Raw genomic sequence first — 25,329 nt, forward strand, 5'->3', positions numbered from 1 at the left:
ATGCATGGATTTGTGACATTCCCTGGATGAAGAACAAATGAAGAATAAAAAACACCTGATAATTTTTACTGTTTGTTGCTATAGAAAGTTTGTAAAGGAAGAAACACTTAGCAGTTTTTGGACCAACTGAATTTGTTTTATAAGATGTTGTATAGATTCAAGTACTATTTAATGGAAAGAAACATATCCAATGTCTCTCAGTGCTGAGGAACCACATAGGGAAGGGCACACAGGAAAACTAACTGACAATGTGCACCTTGTTTTGCCAGTTTTGAAAAGAGATGCTGAAGCAAATGTTTTCTTTGTCAGAGTTACAGTAAGTAGCCTTATATATACAGAATCACAGAATATTCTGAGTGGGAAGGACCCACCAGGATGATCAAGTCTGATTTTTAAGTGAGTGGCCCATACAGGGATCAAACCCACAACCTTGGTGTTACCAGCATCGTACTTTAGCCAACTGAGCCCATCTCATTGGTCTTGCACTTCTGCCACATCCCATTTTTTAACTGTACAACCTGCCACATCCCAATTTTAAACTGTATAACTTTGGCAAGTGCTGTGCCAGAAACCTTAATTTATAAATCTGTGTTTTAATAGATCTCCCAACTACCCTTCCACCAAAGCCCTTAACAAGGGACCTCATATCAAGATTTACTTTGGCTTGCAAAAGTTGGGGCTAGACTAACTTTCTTGTATTTGAAAGTACTTGAAAGTACTGCTTCTTTTAAACCTTGCATGCTGAAGATGAATCTACAGTATTCTGTTTTGAAAGTGTTATTAATTTTGACTTTAATTTATAATCTCATTCTAGGGTGGAATAAAATAAAACAGAGCCTTTTTGCTACATGATGAATGTTAGTTCTTGGTAATGTTGCTTTTTTAAGTAAAATTTCTGTCAAAAATTTTTAAGATGCCTACAATATAATGTCCTTAAAACCATTTACTGTATTTAACAGACCACAAGTCCTCCTGTAACACTGACATCTCCATAAATTTATATCAGTAATTTAATGAATTTTTTTTCAACTTTCTTGCATTGATTTGCACTCAATTTATAACTCTTTACACTCACTTCAAAGTCTTATACAGCATTTTCCAAAAGCTTACCATATTTAAATGCACAGAAGATTAATCTTAAAAGTCCCAGGGATTATTATAGCCTGTTATTTTCAGTAAAGTTTTAAAAGTAGGCAATAGTAATAATACAATGCTTAGTAGTTTTACAATCATGTTGAATGTTAATGGGGACAGGTAATCTGAGAAAGACACAGGAAGAAACTAGGAAAGAAGAAATTAAAAGGCATTGTCTGCTCTGACAGAAGAGATAATTGATTATCCTTATAGTCTCACTTACTTTTGATACTCTTCCATATCCCATGCTAAATTAGGTGTCAATAAGGGAACTAAGGGTCAGGAGTTCCCAATATAGTCAATACTATCAGTAGAGCTTAGATTTTGTTACCTCGTTTCTAATGTGTTTATCTGAGTTAGAGCTGAATTGCTCTATGTTATACACACTGCATGTTATCGCAGTAAAACATTAGCTTAAGATGAATTTTCAGATTGGACAGTGGTTGAAGCCCCTATACAAAACACTGTCCACTGTTTCAAAGTGCATAGAGGCTAATTAAGTAATTAGCTAAACATGTATGTATTTAAATGAAAATATTGCTTTTAATTCTTCACTTCTGTTAGAGCTTCAGCAATCTCTTTCAAACCCTCATCATAAAATATTGCCTGAAAATCCTCTTAGATCAATGTGGTGAGAATCTAATTAAATCAAGTTACTGAACTGTGTCCATAAACACTGGTTTTAATTCTGTCAACTTAGTATCACTAATACCATCCATAAATTTAGTCACATTTACAAAGAAACCATGAAAAAGTCAGAGTTTCACTACATAGTAAGTTATGTTCTCTTATGTGACTTTAATGGGCTCTGTTAGGATAACAGTAGCCAGCCAATTTAAAATCTTCTGGCTTCATTTTGTCAGCATCTGTGATCCAAGGGGTCATTCATTAAATTATGACCTTATTTCTTCTGTGTGGCTTGACAGACAGAGAGGAAGGAAGGGAAAAAAGAAAATAATATTGTAAACACAAGAACAGTATGGAAGCCCCCCGATATTATTTAGTTATCTGCATGTATTAACAGATGCTTCATCTCAATAGGATGAAAATGTGACTGTAAAACTGAAGACCTCTGTTGGTCAGCTATCACATTCTTCTAAAAGAAGTGTCCAAATAGGTACAGTGAAAAGCAGGAAATGTAACTCTGAAATTTAAGATATAACATGGAATTCTTTTTTTTTTCTGAGCAGTAGTAAACTGCACGTAAATAATCCTTAAAATTGTATGGTGACACATACTCAAATAATTTCATTGATATTTGATCACTTTGTTTAGGGACAAAAGTAGAAAATTTATATAGAAATATGATTTTATTCTAATTAAATTACATGCCATTTATTTGGCCCATCATTTAATATAAACTGTCTAAGGATAATTGATAAAAAACTCATTTCTGTAAGTGCTCATTTTTCTCCATTGACTAGAGAGAAATTCTGGTGTGTAGGCTTGATATATGATATCTAACTATTAAAACAATAGAGATAATTGGAGTAAGCTTAATGCAGAAACCCCCCTTGAGGTGACGAAGAAATCTATGTAGAGTCTCTTGAATAATGATGCTTTTGTCCAAAATCAGCATCCCTAGGCATGACAGAATATAAATAAGAATAAAATAATAAGTTAGAGGCTTCATCCTTAAGCCGTCATTAGAGACTTCTGAAATACAAACAAGACATAAGATGCTATGAAGGAAGGAAGCAGGCTTGCACACTGGCCAAACTTTAATAAATGAATTAGCCTATTGTAATCTGTTTAAGGAAGTCTGCAATGATAAAGTAAATCAAACAAAATAAGAAGTAAAATAAAGATGTCAAAATCTTCCCTCTAGAACTGCTACTGAATAGACACTCCACCAAAGTGCAGCTAGGATCAACAAAATAAAAGAGTGTCAATCATATAATTTTTCCTTCACCACAGACCTGTTCTCAGCTTCCTTGTTTTCTCTCTGATGTCTCTGAATGTATTTATTATGACTGGTTAAAAGAGGCATGATTGACATCCCAGGATGTACACACTCAAATCAAGTGGACAATGCAAAGCAGTTCATTTTTCAGGAGCACATTATCTATGGCTTGGATGTGACCTCGGATATAGATACAATCTAAGCATCCAAACCCATTACCTGGAGACAAACCTAAACATTTGTTTCTTTAGCATGTAACCTCCATATAAATCCCAGTTACATTGGTTGAAGTGGTAAAAATTCCCTTTGGCTTATTAGTATCAATCTGAATATAACAACCCAAAAACAGCAAGAAAACAACTTCAGGAATAGATCTTATTGCCACGCGATGGGTTGTGTTGAAGGAGACCTTGAAAGGTCATGTAGCTCTGCCCCTCTGCCATATGCAGGAATACACAGGTCAGAATGTTTTCATTTTTTTAATGGGTCCTACATAGAATAAATCCCTATATGCATATATAAGATGGTGAATTATCCTCATGTCCAACTAGAGGATTACCGCTTTAGGGAGAGCACCTTCAGCTGCTGCATGCACACTCCATGCAAACTGATGAACATGGATTTTGTTTTCAAATACAATAGCGAGTCACTCTAGGATCTAAAACATTTCTATGGGCCATAAACACATCCATAAATTAATATATTAAATACAATATTATATATTTGATTTTTTTAATAAGGTGTAAAATACATCAATTAAAATTTTCCCTTTTGCTCTTTTTAAAGTCTGATTTTCTGAACTGTTTTTAAATATATATTGGAGTTGGATCCTAAGGAGAAAAAGTTCACAGTATATTCAGGACTTGTAAGAGCAAAATGGGAATTACAGTCTCTCTTCTCACAGGCAATATGAATCTCATTCGCTCTAAGTAATGACAAGGAGTCCAAATCCTTTCATATTCTGGGCTCTCAGCAGCACCATCCACTGCTTTTGTTCCAAGTTCCTGGGAAAAAAAAAATTACTGATTTTCATAAAGAACATGCACATTTAAGAACTTTTGCAGGGTATGTAAGGTGCTGCAGTAATTCTACTACTGCATGACAACTGTTTCATAATCTGACATTTGTGCGTCCATATAGGATACTTCCCAAATCAATCATGTAATCTGAAATTGTTCTACAGTATTGCATACACATAATAATAATTATTAAATTATTATGCAAGGCTGTTATTTGCCAGTTTGTCTATTAGAGATACTTTTAAAAAACTTTAATCTCACCAATTCAAATTTGCTGAAATTTTTGCTATTACAGTTCTCAAATTATGAGTGTGGCTTATTTTCTTCCTAAGTCAAAGATCATTTTGAATATCAGCTATTCATACAAGTCTATGTTAGTTCATCTTTTGTACTTGGATCAAATTTCCATAGCAATCTCCAAAATCAGTTTATTCTTAGAAAACACATGGGAGACCAATCAGGAATATATGAATACAGCAAGCATAACCCTGTTGTGTTTAAAAGGGTTCTTCATGAGATAACATTAAATATCGTATAACTTTTAGCTTCATGTAGATGAAGCTCATGATAAAAGCAGCATTGATGTGTTCTCTTTTTTTGTTCAGTTTATCAACTGCGAGTATGAGACAAAGAACAAAACAGTAAAATAATAAAATCCTTACTCAGCCCGTTCCAGTATCAGTCATATTATTATTAATATATCATAAAGCAGCAGAATAACTGGTAGATTAGATATACCAAGATTGATTACTTCTAGCCTGAAGAAATGCTCCGTGCTAATAAGATGTTCTCTGTATCCCAGGAGCTGACACATTTGCCAGCCCTGCTGCTACTATCTAGAGAATGTACTTGTTGCTGCCATGTCACACCTCATGAGCTTCAGCAAATAGTACATACAGCTGCATACAGGAATTGAAACAAGCCACACAGAAGAGCTAAATGTAGTTGCTAGCAGAAATTTCTAGAATAGCCCAGGAGGGCTTTTACAAAGCAGGACATGAAGAGTCCCTTCAAATCTAAATTTCCCTTGGTGGTTAACTGCTGCTGCATTAGCAAATCTTGCGAACTGGAAAACCTGGCTGAACTGTCTCACATACAGTTACACTGTTGAAATGTGAAACACAACTGTTAAGAGGCTTTGCAAGCTTTAGTATTTTCAAATGTATCAATTCAATCACACATGTATTAGAGACTTACGCTACACCTGTTCACTAACCACAGGTAATAGCTGATTAAAACATACAGAACGAACATGCACAAAAAACCTTTTAAGTGTTTTAAAGGAGAAAAGTGAAACTTAGAATTAGCTGAAAAAAATGACAGCAGACTTTAGAAGAGTGGGAGACAACAGCTCTAAAACTTACAGACTTACTGTAAATACTTACTTGCAGACTTACAGACTTACTGTAAATACTTACATAAACCCTAGCCCACTTTATGCATTCATATGCATTTCAAGACCACAAATGACCACAGGATTAGAAAAGAGAACTGAAAAAAATTAATGAAATTGGAAGGCCAGCTACTCAAAAAAGATAATCACTGAGATAATTTCTCAAATAAGATAGGCAAAGAGGGAAATAAAGGGGAGAAAATATACCTTATGAATGTGCTCACCCATTTCAATTATAAAAGCTAAGAAGTATCTAGAAAAAGTTCAGCTATTAAGATGCACTTTTTTCTGCTAAATTTGGGTTCTGACATTTTAAGGCCTTTGTTTTGCTAAGCCAGGTTTAACTTAATGTTATTTAACATATAATTCACATTATAAATTTCTCCCAGTAAGGAATCATTCCGATATTGCACTTTCCCATGGCTGTCAGTTTTAAAACCTTTCTCTAGATATCATGTGATAACATAAGGGTCTAAGAAGGTTACAAGAGACCCATGAAAGATTGTTCTTAAAGTTTCCTGGCATTGCAAGATATTTAAAAGATGCTACAATAAATGTATGTCAACTATACCAACATTCTCCTTCAGTTATCAAAGGTATGCATGCTGCTCCTACGAAGTAGTAGTAGTATTGACCTGGAACAATTAATATTTGCAAAACAAGTTTTACAATATCACCACTCACAGTGAGGAAAACGTAGTTAACAACAAAGCCTATGGAAGCTATTTCTATTTTAATCAGAAATATGACACCATCTCATCATAAGCTGCAGGGAACAATGAATTTAAATCTTTAATTCTGTCTCATGGATTCAGATAAGCTATATCAACTGAGGATGCAAAAAATAATTTGTAATCAGGTTTTCCCTAGTAATGTTAAACAGGTAAGCCTTTGAACTCAAGTAAAGTGCAAGCTAAAACAAATCTTCTGTGGAAAAAATACTACTGTCAGTGTCCGACAGGACTGAGGAACACACTGTGCATGATCATGCATTTAAAAATCCTCCAACAGTATTTCTTCACTAAGGTCAAACTCAGCATCAGTTTAAAAATAGCCTGTTCTGAGGGCGAAGGGGATCTTATGCAGACACAAACATCACAGCAGGCCTTCTGGGTGTACAGGATGCTATTATCCTCTGCTTGCTGACAACATACTTCCCTTTATATGGCAAAACCACACTTCTGTCATTACAGTTGCCCTAGTTCTGGAAACATCAAAGTTATTGTTCTGAGAATGTCAGTAATCTATCCCTTAAAGCAAACATATAAAACAAGTCATAACACAGGAAATATGCTCACTAGCTATCTCTTTTTTGCCTTAAGATATACACTATTAATTACTGAAACCCTAAATGGCATTATGTTATGGATGATGGCTTTATGAGAGCAATAATTTTAAAGTTTTTACTCCTACCTTTTCCCTTCCCTAGTCCAAAATTTTACATATATACTAATTTTTTTACACTTCACAAAAGTACCAATAAAAAATATACCTACAATAGCAGGGAAAAACTGAGCTGAGTGGCAAGAGTGTTCTGCTCCATACTGGCAGAAAACACAGGTCAAGTTCAAATCAATTTAAGTTCTATTTATGAAATAAATGAAAAAGATTTTTATTGATTCTTCCTATATAAAGTCATTAAATTACAGACATGACATGAAAATTTGTAGGTAACCCCTGTCCTCGCTTCCAGTGTTCTATCACATTAATTTTTTTGCTTCATTTTAGGTGCCTTTTATACTTTGTTCCTGACACATTTTTCTCTGATTTTCAGTCCTTTATGAATGAATCCTGTCAGACTTCATTGAAAATTTAACAAGTGAGCAAACAATTGCTTGTACACTTCAGCAGGCTCCACATCTCACTTGTGAACCACTGTCCTCATATATTGGCAAAGCATTTCCCTTCACTATAGTATGTTAAACTGTCCCAATCTTCGGACATCTGCTTGTGGACTGCCACCTACCCCATGATGTTGCACCACACACATCTGCCTGAACTTACCCATTGTTTCTCCCTCAGAGAATCTACAATCTAGTTATAAAACCCAAATGCAATCCTAACATTCTCTGTATGTTCAGTTCTTAACAAAACAGGTTTTCAACGCATGGCTGGGTCTTTTAGAAGCAATTATAAGACAAAAATCACAATCACATATACAGAACAAGAGGTTTTTAGAAATTCCACTTCCATGTTATAAAAAAAATTAAAAACATCATAATGCTTATTCTAAACATTAAGCAGTAATGTTAACTTGGTAGTGTATAGCTAGTATGCCTCAATCTTGAAAGTTCCATTGCTGAAATTCCATTTGATGTAAACAAACAGAATAATTCAGGTTAAAAAGGACCTCTGGAAGTCATCTACTTCTGCTCATGGCCAAAACAGATGCAACTGGAAAGGTAGATGAGGATGCTTGGGTTTTTGCTAGTCCAGTTTCAATTAAGGCTGGAGGTTTCATAGGCTCTCTGGCTAATGACTTGGTGATTCTAATTCTGCTTTTTTTTCCCACGTGTATCGTCAGAATGCCCCTTGCTGCAATTGTGGCCCATCTCATCCTTCTGCTGTGCATCTCTGAGAAGGAGTTTTCTCTGTAGCTAATCATCAGATAGACAGTTTACAATAACAATGAAGTCTCAAATGAAAATACATGTGTTTAAAGTTAAATGTTGTTCCATTACACTTTTCAGGAATAGCTGATTGCACATAAAAAAATAATGTTACGTTCATAAATAAAATTTCCCTAGAAAATACAGTGATGATAAGGTTAATTATCATTTTAAACCTGATAATTTGCCATTCCCTTGCTTTTGCCTTTGCTAACAGGTTGAAAAAACAGAAAACAAGGCCAAGACTGCTTATTACATGCAAAAATATTCACGTCCACAATATACTCAGCACAGGTCAAGACCCGTGGTTTTTCTTCCAACTTCACCAATTAGATTGGAAATAAATATTTTTCATGTGTAAGCAAAATTCACTTTGTCAGCATATGTGTAGTTAATTGAAAGATTCCTAGAAGAAACATTCTGCAGTTAATATTTATGGTTGCTCATAATACAACTGACTAAACTGGCTTAGGGGAAGTTATTACTGAAAAATACAAAGTCAGCTGTGGCAATATTTAATCTATAATTTTTCCAACAACATAATGTTTAAGATCTCCTGTAAAATAAAATAACACCTCAGTATTTCCCAAATTATACACAAAATGAAAACAGGTTAACTACAAAAAAAAAAAATAGATAAAATGTATTTACGTATCTTTTTTCATACAAAGAACCAAATTCATTTGTTAATTGCTTACATCCAGAACGTAAAATATAACTAATCATGATTAATCTCTTAAGAAAAATTACCGTATTGTAGGATTCAAGAACTGCTGAATCATACTGTAATATCCTACCTATATTTCTCTGTTAGAGCTTTCATACTACTGCAGGTAGCAGAACTTAGCATTGGAATATGAAAACCTTGATGCCAATGAACTGGATCTCTCTGAAAGATAATGGTTTCATGTGGAAAAGAAAAAGTAAGCTGATTTCCAGAGTTATTCTACAAAAAAAACAACAACAAAAAATTAATTACCTCCTCTCCTCATAAGTCTAGAAGTTCTTTATAATAGGTGATATAACATCATTAGGACCAAAATGTGTACTATTCATAATTCAAGTAAAGCAATAAGATGAACACTTAAAATAGGGAGTTTATCTTAAACTGAATCTAATATTTCATAAATTCAGCACTCAGTATTTCATAAGTGCAATGGAACCTAACATTAAGTACTTTGATTTGTTATCTTCTCTAGGAATCATAGTCGGAACATTGGCTTCACTTTCAAGGAAAGGAAATTGCTTTCCACAAAGTATCAGTTTAACAATCACCTAAAGTGTCAAAGTTTCTGATCAGCAGATTAAACGGAGTATGTATTCAGAGAATATTTTTTTTAATTATAGTCCATCTATATTTATCATAATCAAAAATGTACTTGATCTAAAGGTGCAAGAATAATCATATGAATACTCATTAATTTTTTTATCTTATATCATCACAGATTTTCAATCTAAATTTACATAAGAAGGAGGTACCTAATCTGAATAGCCTACAGGGAGGGAGCACTCGAATTTCACATTAGTTGCTGAAACAATCACATTGTCTGCCACTTCCAGCAATGAGATTGTGTAGCTTATTTCACTGACTTGTAAAAGCTTTCCTAGTTCCAAGTACCTACAACCAATGCCAGCCATAAATAACCAGTAATTACTTCTCAGCAGTTGGAAATGTTCTGAGAGAAAAGGTATCAAGTATTTTCCTGTAAGAATTTTCAAAGTTTCTTAAGGTTCAAAGGAAAAAGTTCAGGAAACATATGCTGTTACCTTTCTGTACATACATGGCAGCAGATTCTGCTGCAGCAAATCATATTCCTAGCATCTAAATTATGACTATTTCAAAAGGTAAAAGCAACATTCATCTAAACCAAGGCAGGTTTCAAGCTCATTTTGCTCAACATGACCTTCAGAGGGCAGACAGCCATCCTACTGCAAGGTAGAGTAACAGGATCAGAGGCAGCTTTCCAGCCAACCAAATCACCACTGCAATTTCTGCAACATTCCTACCAGCTGTCCACTGAGATCCAGAACCTCCAACATACTTTGACTGCCTATCATCCAGAAGAGTATAAAAAACTATTTTATGCTGTTCCATTTTTTAAATTTCTATTGAAAAGGTAAAACTTATGTCATTTGGTAAAACAGGTTTTTTCTTCTTCTTCATTTGCCTGATCACTAAAAGGTGAAGTAAAAGTAATTAAATGGAATTAACAAATCAGTTAATGTTGAAGAACACAAACATTTTTCCTCACATCTTCCTCACTTTCCAAAGAATCAGACATACTTACATTTTTGTGTAACTTCAAATTGTTTTTTTTATTTACATCCTAATCTAGCTGAGTTGCAACACTACTATAACTCACAGTTATTCCAGTATACTTATATATACTGTACCAATTCAGTAGCATCGAAATTAAAGCTGTTCTACTCAGGATAATCTACAGATCACCATTTTTAAGTATTTTGCTTCTGAGGTGGGCAAGACTAATCTCCCTCCACTTTCACTACACCAGGTCTTAAAGAAACTTTATTCTACTTACTTCAGAAGTAAATTCAACCAAATACCACAGACTGTGTATCTGACTAATTATTTTTGTCAAGTCTCTCAATGTTGAATTTTAAATAAAACACAAATACTATGTTATATGCAGGAAAACCAAGAACAAACAAAGTAGCAAACAAATCAAACCCAAAACCTAAAACAACTGGGTAATTAATGAAGTGGATTTAGTAAACTTCCAATATAGTATTCTAATAGATACTCTAATAAATGTTCAGCAAGCAACTATTTGTTTCTAAATTCAATAGCAAGGTACTTAATTCAATAGCTAGTCCAATAAAATCAAAATCAAACAGAATATGAAGTTTTCACAGCACCACTTACAACTCTACCATAGCTTCTCAATCAATCAACACCTCTTTCAAAAACAGCAAAGACCATATGACTTCCCCATCATTACCTTTTTAAAAATAAATATAATTGTGTTTTAATCTCCAACTTGCAATTTAACCACTAAACAATCTGTAAGCTATAACATTAATTTATGTGACTTTTCATTTATATGACTAAAAAGTGTAGCCAGACTGTTTCCAGCAGAGATTCTTGCAACGAAATCTTGTCAACTTCTTAGTCATATCCATAGACTTTAAATGTAACAACCATAACTTCAACTGCAACAACTTCTTTCCTCCACAACTGCTCAGTTTCCACAGTAATGCATTCACTGCCTATTAAACCCCTCCCAAGCACTTCATAATACTCCCAAGGATCATGTACAGTACCTGAAAAGTTTCCTTAGAATAAGGATTTTACTTTATAAATAGAAGATGCAAGGCTTTCTTCCACCAACAGTATTAACACACTTACATATAGTATGATACCCACACTAAGAATAGATTGTAACACAGATAATAAAAGTAGAACTATATATTTGATTTTTATCAAGAAAAGACATGAGAGGATTTGGGGTTTTTTTCCCAGCTAAAAGAACAGAATAGGAAAAGATTTTCTAAGGTCACTGAGGCACAGAAACTAAAGTGATTATTTAGCTTCTGTGTCAGCACAACCTCCTTTGCAGTGTCCTACCTGCCAGAAGACAGATGACTTGGTACAGAGACCTAAGTACAAACAAAAATAGAACAGAAATTGGAAGAATTAAGGAATCCAAGCAGAGGTATTCATAAAAGGTTGTCCAGTATTTTAGTCAGAAAGAAGCTTTCTTAAACATAATTCAAGAACCATTACATATCCATTCATGTTATATCTATCAGAATTTAGTAAAAAATCATTTCGTAATTACAACTAATACAAATTCAAGGCAGTTCCTTCAGTAAGTACCTTCTTACTGATATTTATTTTACTAAGCTAGTCTCAATAATGAAATTCCAATTAGTGATCTTCTATGAATAACATATATTCAGTTTGCACCATTTGAGAACTCTTGTTTTCATCAACTAAACAAGACTGCATTCCTTCAAAAATTGCATTATTCAGATTTGTGTGTATAGGTTGAAACTTGTTGAACCATCACATAAAATCATCATCACAATTATCTTTTCCAGTTCTCATTTCTGAACAGATGCCAGAGAGGGACACAGCTGCAGAAACAACCTCAAATGCAGTACTTTGATTCTACCTCTAGAATGATGATATGCACTGAATTTTTCACAGATCAAGCTCACATAAATGCTTAGCAGTGTACCCAAGATAAAGGAGTTTACTGATAGGTCTGAGGAAGCAGTGACAGAAGGCACTCAATATCCCTCATAAGGATAATAAGGACAGGAGACCAGAAGTATGATTTGGTTTGTTTTTTTTTTAATGTCAAGGAATTTTCTATGTAGAAAGTTGGGTTTGCATTTAAAGCAATTATGCTCCTATATGAGAACTCAAAAAAAGCTGGCAAAATATACAACACTTATTTCGTTATTTTTATAGCTGACCTTTAAAAACATGCTTTTAAACATACTGCCCATTTAGCTATTATAGTTCATACTTTTAAAAGCACGTTACCATTCAGAATGTACAGAAAAAACAGCATGGTTCTCTTTTTTCCCCCCTCAGATTAATTTAGCATAGTTATTTTTATTTGACACATAAGAACACATTCTAAATTAGCAATGGAGGGACACCTGGCAACCTATCCAGCAAGTAGGTTCTGTTCTCAGTTAAACACTGGATAAGGTGTTCTGTCTATTACAGACATAGCATAACCTTTACATTAACCTCTAGTTTTTTACCTCAAGGTTAAAGTTAGTGTCTGTGCATATTTCCAACCTTAACTTTTCATCACTTGAAAATCTAAGCACCGACCTTTTCTACATTAAGACAGGAATTTTGGAATAAAAAGATGGCATGATTGTGCAGTCAGGACAGGAGGTTTTCCATAACAGCAACCAAAATGAATTCTAGACCTAGAAATCACTCTTTGGCAACATCTTTTTATAACAATGCCTGCATTTGTACACAGTAAAAAACAAATTGCATACAAGTAAAGTTGGCAAAAATATCCCTTAATGTGCAGTAGAAGAGCACTATCTCCATAAGCACTGGGAAGTGCAGCTGCAGCATGTATTCCCAGGGAACTGCATGAGCTGTACAACCCCCACTGTGACACATACGGCTCCAGCTACAACGCTGCTGGCACTCAAACTTTACAGAGTAAAACCAGCTGAAAGAATACCACATATCTTTAAGTCATTCTGCAATAGCTGATAAAGTTCTACACAACTGTTGAGATCTAGCTCAGCTAAGTTCTTACAAAATAGATGCCTGTTTCAACACAAAAGTATTAAACAATCAAGATCTGCCTGGCAAAAACAAGCATTCATCTTTGAAAGATGACGTCACATGCTACATGATCATTTTTTCTCTTTGAAGACAAATAAATGCATTACCAAAACTAAAAATGTAACACACTTTTTTCTTTTTTTAAATCCATTTAAGAGATGGAAAGGTAATATTCTGGAAGACAGAATAACCGAAATTACTTCATTTATTTAAAAATTAATCCTGTTTTGATTTTCAATGTATTAAGTCCCAGTAATATTGCAGTAATTTAATACCTAAATTAAGCACTTGAGTAAGTGAACAAGTTAAGAATGATAACATTTTTCTTAGTTCTGAATCAACTTAAAATTGTGAGTTCAAAAGTTACAGCATGTAACATTGAGCTCTCCTAATTCTGGTATCAATAAAAATTAGTTCAAGTTAAAGGGAAAAGAATATTCTAAAGGTTTAGGTAATATGTAACTATTTATGGAACACTAAACTGCAATTAAAGAAATATTTTTTTGCTACTAACTTATCTTCTTTGGTTTTATCTGACTCTAATGTTTTTAAAGACTAATGCCATTCTAAATATTTTGTCTAAAACAAGGTAAATGCATATGTGTGCATACAGTGGCTAAGTTGACAGCTGTGGTTGAGATGAGTGACCGGGACGACAGACACATGCAGTCTCCATCCAGTACCTAGTATAAACTATAAAACAGGTATAAACACCATCAAGTATTTGGGTGTTCATTTGCAATCAAAGTCATAAAATAAATATATATACATGTTTATCAAGAACTAAATTGGACAACAGAGGAAAACCCTTTGGATCTGCAAGCAGTATCAGAATCATGACTGCAGGCTCACTGATTTTCTTCTGAGGCATCCAGGACCACCAGGACTAACTCACCTCGTTGCTTTCTTCATACCATCAGAGATACCATATCACTCTGGATGGCTGCTGTTTCTACCACAAGTCCTAAAGGGATTGTTGAGATCCCAACTAGCAAAGTCCATTGTAAGTAGAGGGTCAACAGCCACAACTTGGAGCAAAGAGATGAGTTTGAACGGCCCTAGTCATGCTGCCATGAAGAATTATTTTACTTCAGCTCTTGTTCTGCAAAAGAGCACCCTCCCACAACCTCTAAATTATCTTCTGCTACAATATGGCAAAGTAGAGACAGTGGACAAATGTAAAATAGCCAACAAGGATCCAAAAATAAAGGTTTACATATCCATTTGCTTATCTCAGTCACACCAACACTTTCTCAATTGAATTTCTGAAAGGAATATAAAAGGAGTACCTGATGGGAGATCATCCTTCCCCATTACCTAAATCAGACACTGAAGACCAGCAAGTAAAATTCATGCATATATATGAGTTATAGAAATCATAGGTAAACAATCAAAATGAAAAAGATAAAAGTATTAACCTGTTTACACAATAAAATCATTGTATAGCAAAATTACGTCTCAAAAACTGACAAGTACAAAATCACATCCAGATACTACGTCCTGCAAGACTTTACCATACAATTAAAAACTTAACAATACAATAAGGAAGCATGTCAAAATTGCTTCTAACAAACCCATATCGTGAGGTACTGAAAAGTTGTTACTGATAAATGTAAACATTGAAGGATATTTTATATTAAAACTATCCAATAGATTATTTTACCTTGTTCAACTTCCTTTGTATTGATCTTAAAGTGCTTTTGGATTACTCTGATCTGATTATCCAGTGGACTTCCCAAAGACTAAGAAAAGCTTCCGTACAGTGCATAAATGCAACTTCTTCTATGTGGGAGTACATAAACTCCAGCAAGATTAGGGAGAAGTTTCCAAACATACAAAAATTCCCACAGCATCTGAAATACTACTTATCATGCTCAAACATACACCGAAGTGAAAATAACCAATGCAGATGACTCAGAATCATAAACATTCAAGGAGCATAATAGGAATAAAACTATTTTTTTTCTGATCAGACAACGTGCTCATATTCTGTTCAGTCTATTAATTACTAATCAGTTATACTGACTCTTTTAAACAATCACCAGAGCATGACTCGGGCAGAGGGATGCACATACAGGCAGAATCACATTTTACAGCAATCATTAAGTGATCTGAAATTGAAGTCCTTTTGCAATATTATCTGTAGCAAACATGAATAAATTAATATTTGTAGCTAGACTACTTAGAGAAAATTTTACGTGACAGAAAATGAGACAGATCACAGTGCAAATTTTAAGTGTCTAGCAAAAAGAAGTATACATGAGAGACTTGGCTTTAAGAGCTGGTAGTGAAAATTGTCTTAGAAATTACCACTACAGTGAAGAGGTAGGCAAAAAAATGAGACAATTAGAAATGATATATGACAAAAAGGCAGGCAGATAATATGGCTTCCAAAGACATTTCTGTTACAATCTACATATTGTGCATTTCACTTACAAAACTAAAACCTTAAGCTTAAACTCTCCAAGCATATAATATGAGTATGTATGATATCCCTGCGTCAGTTATGAGCACTTTGACATTCTATTTCGATATTATATTAAGGTTGAAATGGAGTTTCTGTCCCCTGTTAGTCTTGAATATTTTCAACAGCGAAACACTGCCACCTTTTGGCTTGATACATAGACCTCTTAATTTTAAATGTAAAATTAGATATTTTGCTCCATTTGTCTTTCATGGAGGTGGTTGAATTCTTGTGATCTTATCTAAAGTTTTATTCATTAGACATACGTCACCAGGAAGAAAAACATACAGTATTAGTCGATAAGGAAAGTTGAAAATTTTTCTTTTAAGCATACAGCAAAGCAACTTAAAACCATACTCCTTTAAGACACCTAATGTTTTATCTATTTTCTATCTCACAACTCTTTGTTCTTGGCAGTTTTGGTACACATACACAGTGTATCACATGATACCTTGCACTGCATTCCTTTCAAGTAAAAACTTGGTAATACATTCTTTGAACATCTGAGTTTTGACGATAGAAATAACAATAATGCACTATAAAAATATGTTCCTTGCTCATGTATATATCTACATTATTTTTGTAGATTAAACACCAATGGTTCAACATCTATATAAGCATGGATTGAAATATATGCAAAATTACTTACACTAGTGACACAATGTCCCCGCGCTGTACATCATAATTTCTAATGCTCCAGTGGTTTAAGAGTACTACATCAGATGCTTGTCTTCCCCCAGGATTCAAAGAAGGCTGAGAGAAGGGGAGAAAAATAGATCTACATTTAGATCTACATTTCCTTTTTCAATCTTCTACCTAATTCCCTTTCCATCAATAGGTGAAACCCATCAAAATCGGTAAAAACATACCCACTTACAATAAGAGGCCAAGAATCTGTTGAGTTAGAGGAAATACATTTGAAATACATTTCTTTATTAAATGGGATGTCAAATATCATTAATTTATGACAAACTCTAGTTCACATCTTTCAGTGCACTACTGCATGCAAATCGGATTACATAGGATACATACTTATGGTAAGCTTGATGAAAAGAAGAGATTGCTGCTATTGCTTATCGTTTAATATTAAAATCAAAGGAGAACCAGGTAACTAAGTCCCACAAAAAAAAAAAAAAAGAAAAACAAAGAAGCAAAAAAGCTTTTTCAGGCATCTTACTATTTATAAAAGCATAATGCACTACAAATGAAGTATGTACTTGTAGCAATACTAACCTCAGCATCCTTTGCAAAGCCCTATACCTACAGCACACACTGACACTGGCAATAAACATGGCCTTCCATAACAGGACACAAAAAGCGTGAATCAAAATAACCAAGTAATTAAATGCATAATTAGGAAGTAAATCAAATCTCCCAAAATTATTTGGTGTGATATGATATAAAACCAGCGTATCAATGCTGATCAATGCTGGCTCTGAATTAACTCTTACAAAAGGACAGAGCAAGGAAGAAGCCCATCACAGTACTGTCTTTATTTATGTTTGCAAGGCTTCCTTTAAAGACTCCTTTTACTAGACAGAAATTATTTAAAAGTACTCCAGACTGAAGTTTTATAATAGTTTATTTTTCAGAAAGCTTTTTCAGAGTCTCCAAATACAATTGCAGTATCTCCCAAGTTGGCCAAGAGATAACCGCTAATGTAGATTCTAGAGTTAGGTGATCTATGCAACAAAGCACACAGCGTTGAAATTAGGCTACCCATCCTTAGTATGATAACTGCAATATTAGCTAAAAAATTTGTTGTTGTTATTGTTGCTGTTGTGTAGAAGAGGCACTTACACTATAACTGCAACCATCATATAAATCACTGGACTTTCACTGCTGATAGTCCCCTCTCCAAACTGATGGTAGCTCTGATGAGCAAACCAATAGGGAGACTGAAATTAACTCTTCTCAACCCCAGTAATTACACAGTGTCAAATTTCATTCTATTGTTATTCAGTAAACTTTGCTCTCAAATAAAATTTAGTATTCGTATTTATTTTTAACTTCAAAAGCAATTTAGAAGTGCTGATTTCTCTTTAATACAGTTTCTTATTCATCATTGCTAAACAGATTGATTGACATAGTTCAAGTGTGATTTGTGAAAAATTAGTTTTTCTTTCAAGGTGCAAGAGGAAGTCATGTGGTAAGGTCCTCAGTAGGTGTAAAACACAATATGATAGATCAAAAGAATAAACGTGGTAGGGAGGCGGGGAGGGATATGACATCCTATGTTTAGTTAAAGAGCAAACAAGGCTAGTTACATTTTGGGCTACAGGTAAATTTCTAGTTAGGTAAATGAGGGGATCAAAGCAGATCGCTTTAGCATCCATAGAGATAAGTTCCAAAGGTGCAAATCTAAGCTGTAAATATATTAATACTCATTGGTGTTTTATTTACTAGACTCAAATGCACTGCAAGAACCAGATAAATGAAAACCAGGAGCTAATTAGCATTTATTTTATTATTAGTTTTTAATCAGGATTTCCAGAATTATTTATCACCTTTACAGCATTTTCCACCAAAGGATCAAATATTTACATACAAGTGACTTACATATATATTCACAAAAAATTCAGTCATTCTCACTTTGATAAATGCAGATACATAGGGTTCAGAAGCTTACAACACTACCAAGTACAAAGCGGAGGCCAATGTTACAAAGCAGAAATCATACATATGACATATTCTCATAAAGTAAACTTCTTAGTACTCAAAGCTATCTGCCCTAAAAGGCCATAAGAGAAGGATGAAACAAATAGAAACCTTAAACCATTGTTCCAAAAGATAATGTATCTCACAGCTGGCACTTAGAAAATATCTAAATGAGTGTTCACATAATTCTTGCATCAAATATACTTACACCAACTACATTTTACAGAGAAATACACTGTGTAGTTACAATATTGCCCTAGTTGAACTATCCTGGTTGACTCCTATGTTTTTCTGCATTTAAACAAAGGAAATGCCTTAGAATTTATACACATTTAGATATTTCATAAGTTTTTTTAACTTAAAGCACACTAAATGCATTTTTAACAATACCTGACCTCATTTTGACATACAGGGTGGATATCCAACTCATTACACATTAGAACTGTGTTTGAGAAAAATACAATGGTGTAGGCTTTTTTTCTTCGTTCTCACAAAAAAAAAATTGACTAATGCTCATACAATAATACTATTTTGTTAGAAGAATCTGAAGGAAAACTATTCATTTACATCAACAATCACTATTGTCTGTTAAAAAATAAAAGACTAAATCCTTTGGCAAGCCTTTCTCTACTGTAAATAACAAATTGAGTATACACACAAGTATAACAACAAACAAGTACAGAAACAATACAACTTATTCCTCATGATATTTTAACTAGTAGTAAGGTTACAGGTCTAGCAAAATCAAAACACAGCTTCTGCAAAAGGAGTCAACAAATAGGGTCACAAGGGCTTATTCTAAGAAACAGAATGACATAGGCTTCATCCTTCTAGTCTGAAGCATTATAACTTCTTTGCTCAAGTTTTTGGCATAAAAGCCTGCTACAAATGAGGCACACAGGTCTTAATTTAAACTGTGATGCAGAAGCCACAAAACATTACTCTTTCCAATTACTAACTAATCTAATGCTAAAAGCATGCAAATTGAGATCCCCAGCCATATGATGAAGCCTCATAGGACATGAGGTTCCATAAGCACGAGGGTAAAAACATGCCCTTTTGCTATAAATAATGATTATCTTGATAGTTGTTATGCTGCTAGTGAAGGTCACAACTTATTTGCTTGTAGCTTGGGGAACACAAAGAATATTCACAAGAGCTTACAGGCTTAGGTACAGTAATCCTAATAATAAAGTTAGGAGTAACTGCCATAGAATAATTACAACTGCTGTTATGCATAATGGAATAGAACATTCAATAATGTTTGCTGCAGAAACACGAGTGCTTCATCAGAGATCACTGGTCAGGCCATTTCCTATAATCCTTGGTATTGAACTGTTTGCAATAGAACTTGCATATAAAGCTGCACATACACTGTTATCTTCTATCCCACTTGAAAACAGTCCACTTGATTTAATGAATTTACAAATTTATATATCCATGAGGGGTTCCTTTTCCACATCTTCATTTATGAAGACTTCATAATACCAGACAAGCAGTGGAACTCAAAAAAATAATATAAATCAATATCAAGATGTCTATATGACAACAAACATTTAAAAGTATACAGCCTGCATTACAAGAAGTCACACACAAAAAAGAAATCTACAAGCCATTAAAAAATCTTATTGTGTATCACTTACATTTAATGTTGTAAACAGATTACAACTCACTAGAAACCCACTATTAGAAGAACGCTAGATGAACACATCCATCTAAAATCCTAAGCAACAAAACTACCTGATGATTAAAAAACCCAGTAAACACGGAAATAGAAGGCAATGAAACTATTAAAACTGCTAAAATTATAAAATGCAATAGTTCACTGTTATTCACTATAGGCTACAGTTAATACACATATATTGAAATCAGCACAAGTGAAATTACAACAGGCGGCTGAAAGCACTGACAAATACAAAATAAGCTTGAGACAATAGAATACATGAAGTCTGTCTTAATTGATTGGGTCAGAAAAAAATTTATTTCCAGTAGAAGCTTTATTCATATGCTTGCCAGGGTGTCAAAGTGTTCCCATCATCAGTAACTACAAAGCAGCCGTAAGGCTGGTCCAGAACAAAAGGAAAAAGTGTAATGGGAGAGAGAATGCACAGCAGAAAACAAGAGTAGGAGAGCAAGCATGACACAGAGAAATGTATTTCTTGCTTCTTGACAAAACTTTTAATTTCAGGCTCAGCAGGAGTCAGAATTATGAGTAGGCAAAGCCAGCTAGACATTTTAGAGGTCTATTACAAACAAATCCTTAGGAATCTTACCATGATATCAAATTGAGACAATAAGGTATCACTAGAAGCATGTGATCGAAGGATACATGCTGACTACAAACTGACTGAACTTCAGTCTTCCTCATATCTATTGCTTTCAGATATATTTGACATAGATCACTCTCCAAAGAACACAGATAACAGATAGAATGGCAACACGACCACTACTCCTTCAAGCTACTCTTAAAGAGAGGGATATATTCCTTATAATTGTGTCCCTGTCAGACTGGCTTAGATGTCTAATAAATCTTGTCAAGGAAATTAGAACCTAATTAAAAGCACTAGGATATTTTTTCAATCTGAAAAATGGCCATATGCATAGAAGTTTAAAACAAACCTCTATTTCAGTTCTGTTTCAGAATGAAACCAGAGTTTTACAGACACTGAGGTGTCAGTAAAATTATAAATGTCAGCTTTCAAGCTATCCATTTTTCAATCAACAGAGGGAATATTTAGTTAACAGATACAGCAAGGGAAAAGCTTCAATTTTAATAATCCAGTGAATATTCCCTTTGTCAGGTTGAATAAATCTAAGCAAATAACCGTAGTGTTTTTCAAATCATCCATGGATAAACCACAGTCAACTACGTGCTCTTCAAGTGAGTAGAGAAGCAACACTCCAAAACAATACAAGAGCACTCTTGGGACTGTCTTCAAAGAAAACATAAAACTGAAGTATTAACCAGAGGGGCACAACAGACTTGTGGAGAGGGAAATAAAAGAAATTTATTTCCACTACTGAAGCAAAACTATTAAGCAATAATGGATGTCAAACAGAACACATCAGAGGCAGAAAAGATCAAACAATGAATGTCAACATGGTATGCAAAAAAAACCAACACCTCAAAATTTCAAAGCTCAGGTCACACTCACTAGTAGCAAAAACCCCAAAAAGCAGAAACAAAGGCAGAAAGCCAAAACCAGAAAATCCAACATGAATCTGCATCTTGGATGCTCCATGTGACCCTAGACCTGCAGCCAAGGTAAAAAAATGGAAAGATGGAAAACAGGAGAGATGTATTCATCTGGCTGATTTTGTACTTTTTTAGATGCTGTGCTATATATTTGAATTTCTCCTGTCTGAAGATAGTAAAAAGATAACAAAATTGTTTTTCAGAGTTTTCCCTACCTCTCCTTTTTTCTTGCTTTTCTGGCTTGGCAACTGCAAGCTCTGAGGTTCTCCTCTCCTTCACTGGTCATCAATGATATTCAGAGTAACATTCATGAAAAAGGCAAAGATAATTTACGTTACACCTAGCTTTTGGCCTTGGATTGTAGAATTACTGGAGTAAGATGATTTTACTTTCATCTCTGTTCTTGATGTGAGAGCTGCCTGCTGAGGTTTCTTGACAGAGTTTAAACATCAGATTACAGACTGCCACAAAAGACACGATGCCACCTTGCATCTCCTCCTCCCCACCACCTGCTTTTTAGAACATTAAACATAAATCACCCAAGTGCAGGTTCAAGCCTGAGCTTTCTAGCCCACGTGTAAATTCTACATAATTCAAACTCCAGCAGCTGGTCTTGATTGCTGTGAAACCTCTCTTCAAGATTCTGAGTTTATTAAGACAATCAGAAAAGAGAACTTGACATCCAAGAATCAAATCCTTACTCTCTGCTAATTGGAATGTTGCAAAATTGAAACAAAATACATCATAGTTATCAGTGGTGATGCATACCAATGTGCAGTGCATATGATTTAAAACGCAAAGTAACAATATAGAAATTTTCTATCTACATTAAAATACAGCTTTTCCAAAAACAAACAGTGAAAATAAAACAGTGATTATGAGTATTTATCATCCAAATGTTATCCTATTTATATTTACATGCTTATGATGCATAAACATTCAATATAAAAACATTGAATTCATACCTATTTCCTGATAAACATAAGCAATAATAGTAGGTTCGTACCACTTTCAGTTTTCTTCCCTGCAATGGTGCCAAGTGTGTTCATTAGTAAGAACAAGTACATCAAGAAACAGTTTTGCCATGCAGTTACTATAATGTAGCTACTAAATATTAATAAAGCCTCTTTGTGAATCATCAATTGAATACCAAGAGACAAATTCGCTCCAAATATTTCTAAATGTTTAGGAAGATATCAAAACAGTCTGTGACTACTTCTCTATATATTTTCCTTTTACTCATCCAGAATTTTGGGAAGTTTTGTTTTCAAAAATCTTTTCTTTCACATCACAAAATATTTAATACAGTAGAAATTAAACTATTCCATACTAGAATGCTATTTAATATCAATTGAGAAAAAGAATTTTTTCACCTTACTATTATCAGTGGAGAGCCACCTTTCAATTTCCTGACAGACAAAAGATATTTCCAGCAATACCTGCATTGATGCTCCTTCCACCCTGGCGACACAGGCAACTCTGTCCAGGAAAGTCACAGTTACAGGAACAGCAACAAAGAAACCTTTAAAAAAGGCTTTAATGTATCTCTTCCCCATACCCTGAGCCTGTGCCATGATCTGAAAAACATGAAGGAAAGAGAAAAATCCTTATAAAACAAATTTGAAGTAACATCAACATGTAGCAATCAAACAAGGAATAATTAAAAATAAATGTACTATCTGTTAGAGTCTCACAACATCCAGAGTTAAAAAAAAAAAAAAAAAAAAGGAGTGTACACATGGAAATGGAAAAAAACCTCAAACCAACAAACCAGAAATCTTCATCAGATTTTAAATGTCTATTCTACAGAACAGAGTTTGATATTTCACATATACCCTTTAGTTAATTTGAGAAATAGCTTGTGATCCTGTACTAACAGAAGTACATGATAAAAATTACTCAATGTGGCAGGTAAACAAGAAGAAATGTGATGCAATAAGACAAAATTTAATAACGCATTTTGGAAACAAAGAAGCACTGCAAATAATTTTCTCTCTATACACTGGTATTTATTAATTTTTCACCCCCAAAGGTGGATTGTGATAAGCAAAGGAAAGCTATTTGCAACACATCACCTTTTCTTTATTAAATATTTTCACAAATGCAAATGCACAAATGGATCACTTCCACACTGGTGTTAACTGCAAATGTAAAATCAGTTTAAATTGTCACACATATATAGGACATACCCTATAACATAGGAACACACTGTGTTATGACACAATGACTCCTTGTTCACCACTCCATCACAAAGTTAAAAGCATGTTGGTAGACTAGGGCAGTCATGTAATGACACATGAGATGATTTCACTCCAACTCCATCTATTATACTACCTCCAATCCATTTATTTAGCCCTGAACCACTGAACATGCTTGGAAAACACCTACAAAGTACACTGAAACACCAGCTGTTTGATTGTATTAGTTGTACCTCTGAAAAGCAAGCTGAATGTCCAGGTACTGCTGCACAGACTCAAGCCTAATTTAAGAACTGCAGTTTCAATGTAAGAAATGCTGCCCTTCACCTATTGGAAACTCCCTTTTAAACTCCTGCTTCCACCTAATGAGTCCCCAGTAGATTAGCTTGTATTTCTATTCAAGAACATAGAGTTATTTTTCAATTAAAATAATGGAAAACATAAATATATAGTTTCATTCAATCCTCTTACAAAATATTTAAAATTTCACAATATAATCATTTTTTTCTTTCGTCGCATTTTCAGAAACATGGAAGTGATGAACTATTTGTATGCAGAATATAAACTGATACCACTGATGAAATAGTACTGAATGTAGTATATCTGTCATAGATAGAGCTTCTTCATTCCAAAATCCATTAAACTTAGAAAACTCAGTTCTACAAAGTAAGTCATCTGCATAGTCTTCCCTAAAATTCTTTATAGATATTAATAGCTTTGCAATGACAAGAACTGTCTTCTAAGACTATGACTTCTGACAGTCACCTTCAAAGGGTTTTAGTTATTTTTTTAAGTGGAAATATTTCGTCATCTGTAACTTGCTCACAAGTTTAAATTTTCACACTGCTTATAATTCAGTCATTTTCTTTCTGAATATTTTGTGCAAAAATTCTCAATTCACATCAACTGCTTTTACAAATAATTTTAAATGGGTTATGAAACAGAACAGAAACTCACCATTTCAAGAAAAAAGCTATAAGTATTTTCTCTCAGCTATCATTTAAGAACTTGTTATCAGAATCAATCCACCAAAAGAGACTATTGCCTCAATCAGCAGAGCTTTACCTTTGGAAAATATGCCACATAAAAACAAAATCTCTAAAAATCAGGGTTTTGTCTACCTTCTGACTACATCATTGCTATACCTTAATATCCTTCTCCCAACCTATTTACTTTGAACTGCATCTTGAGTTTTGTGGCTGGAACTCTACTTCTCTGCTATGAGGTCTGGCATCTCAGACCTCCTCCACTCTAACAGCAATGTCAGCCACAAAACACCGTTTTGAGACCTTAACCACAAATATATTCATCATGCTCTCTAGAGTAACTTGAGCAAGAAAACACTGTCTGACACATATATAACAATATGGTTGATTTAGGAATAATTTTTTAAAAATTCAGAAATCAAATTACTTTTTTAAAATTTCTCAGAGCCAAACCTCCTTTTCATTAATAATGAAACATA

The 25,329-nt window shown here is 34.0% G+C and overlaps 1 protein-coding gene and 1 long non-coding RNA gene across 10 annotated transcripts in view; one reads left to right on the top strand and one right to left on the bottom strand.

The window, feature by feature from the left end:
• Positions 1–25,329, bottom strand: part of IMMP2L (inner mitochondrial membrane peptidase subunit 2) — a 431,600-nt gene that overhangs the window by 398,762 nt on the left and 7,509 nt on the right. For 7 of the 9 annotated variants that reach the window (XR_004417687.1, XR_004417686.1, XM_033057715.2 and 4 more), the window contains 2 exons: positions 23,106–23,243; positions 16,462–16,565 (listed from right to left, as the gene is read on the bottom strand). Coding sequence is in view for 7 of the 9 variants with exons in the window: in XM_033057715.2 (XP_032913606.1) it covers positions 16,462–16,565; positions 23,106–23,240 (239 nt within the window). In the remaining 2 variants the exon portion in view is untranslated. Of the gene's footprint in view, positions 1–1,945; positions 2,053–3,947; positions 4,042–16,461; positions 16,566–23,105; positions 23,244–25,329 lie in introns of those variants that run through there. The other 2 variants (XM_033057721.1, XM_033057719.1) reach the window with 2 other exon arrangements.
• On the top strand, positions 18,659–21,750 carry LOC116995236. The gene is made up of 2 exons (XR_004417688.1): positions 18,659–18,743; positions 18,835–21,750. It is a non-coding gene; the product is annotated as an uncharacterized LOC116995236 (long non-coding RNA).

This window comes from Catharus ustulatus, chromosome 4 (assembly GCF_009819885.2).
Source record: "Catharus ustulatus isolate bCatUst1 chromosome 4, bCatUst1.pri.v2, whole genome shotgun sequence".
NCBI classification, from domain to species: domain Eukaryota; kingdom Metazoa; phylum Chordata; class Aves; order Passeriformes; family Turdidae; genus Catharus; species Catharus ustulatus.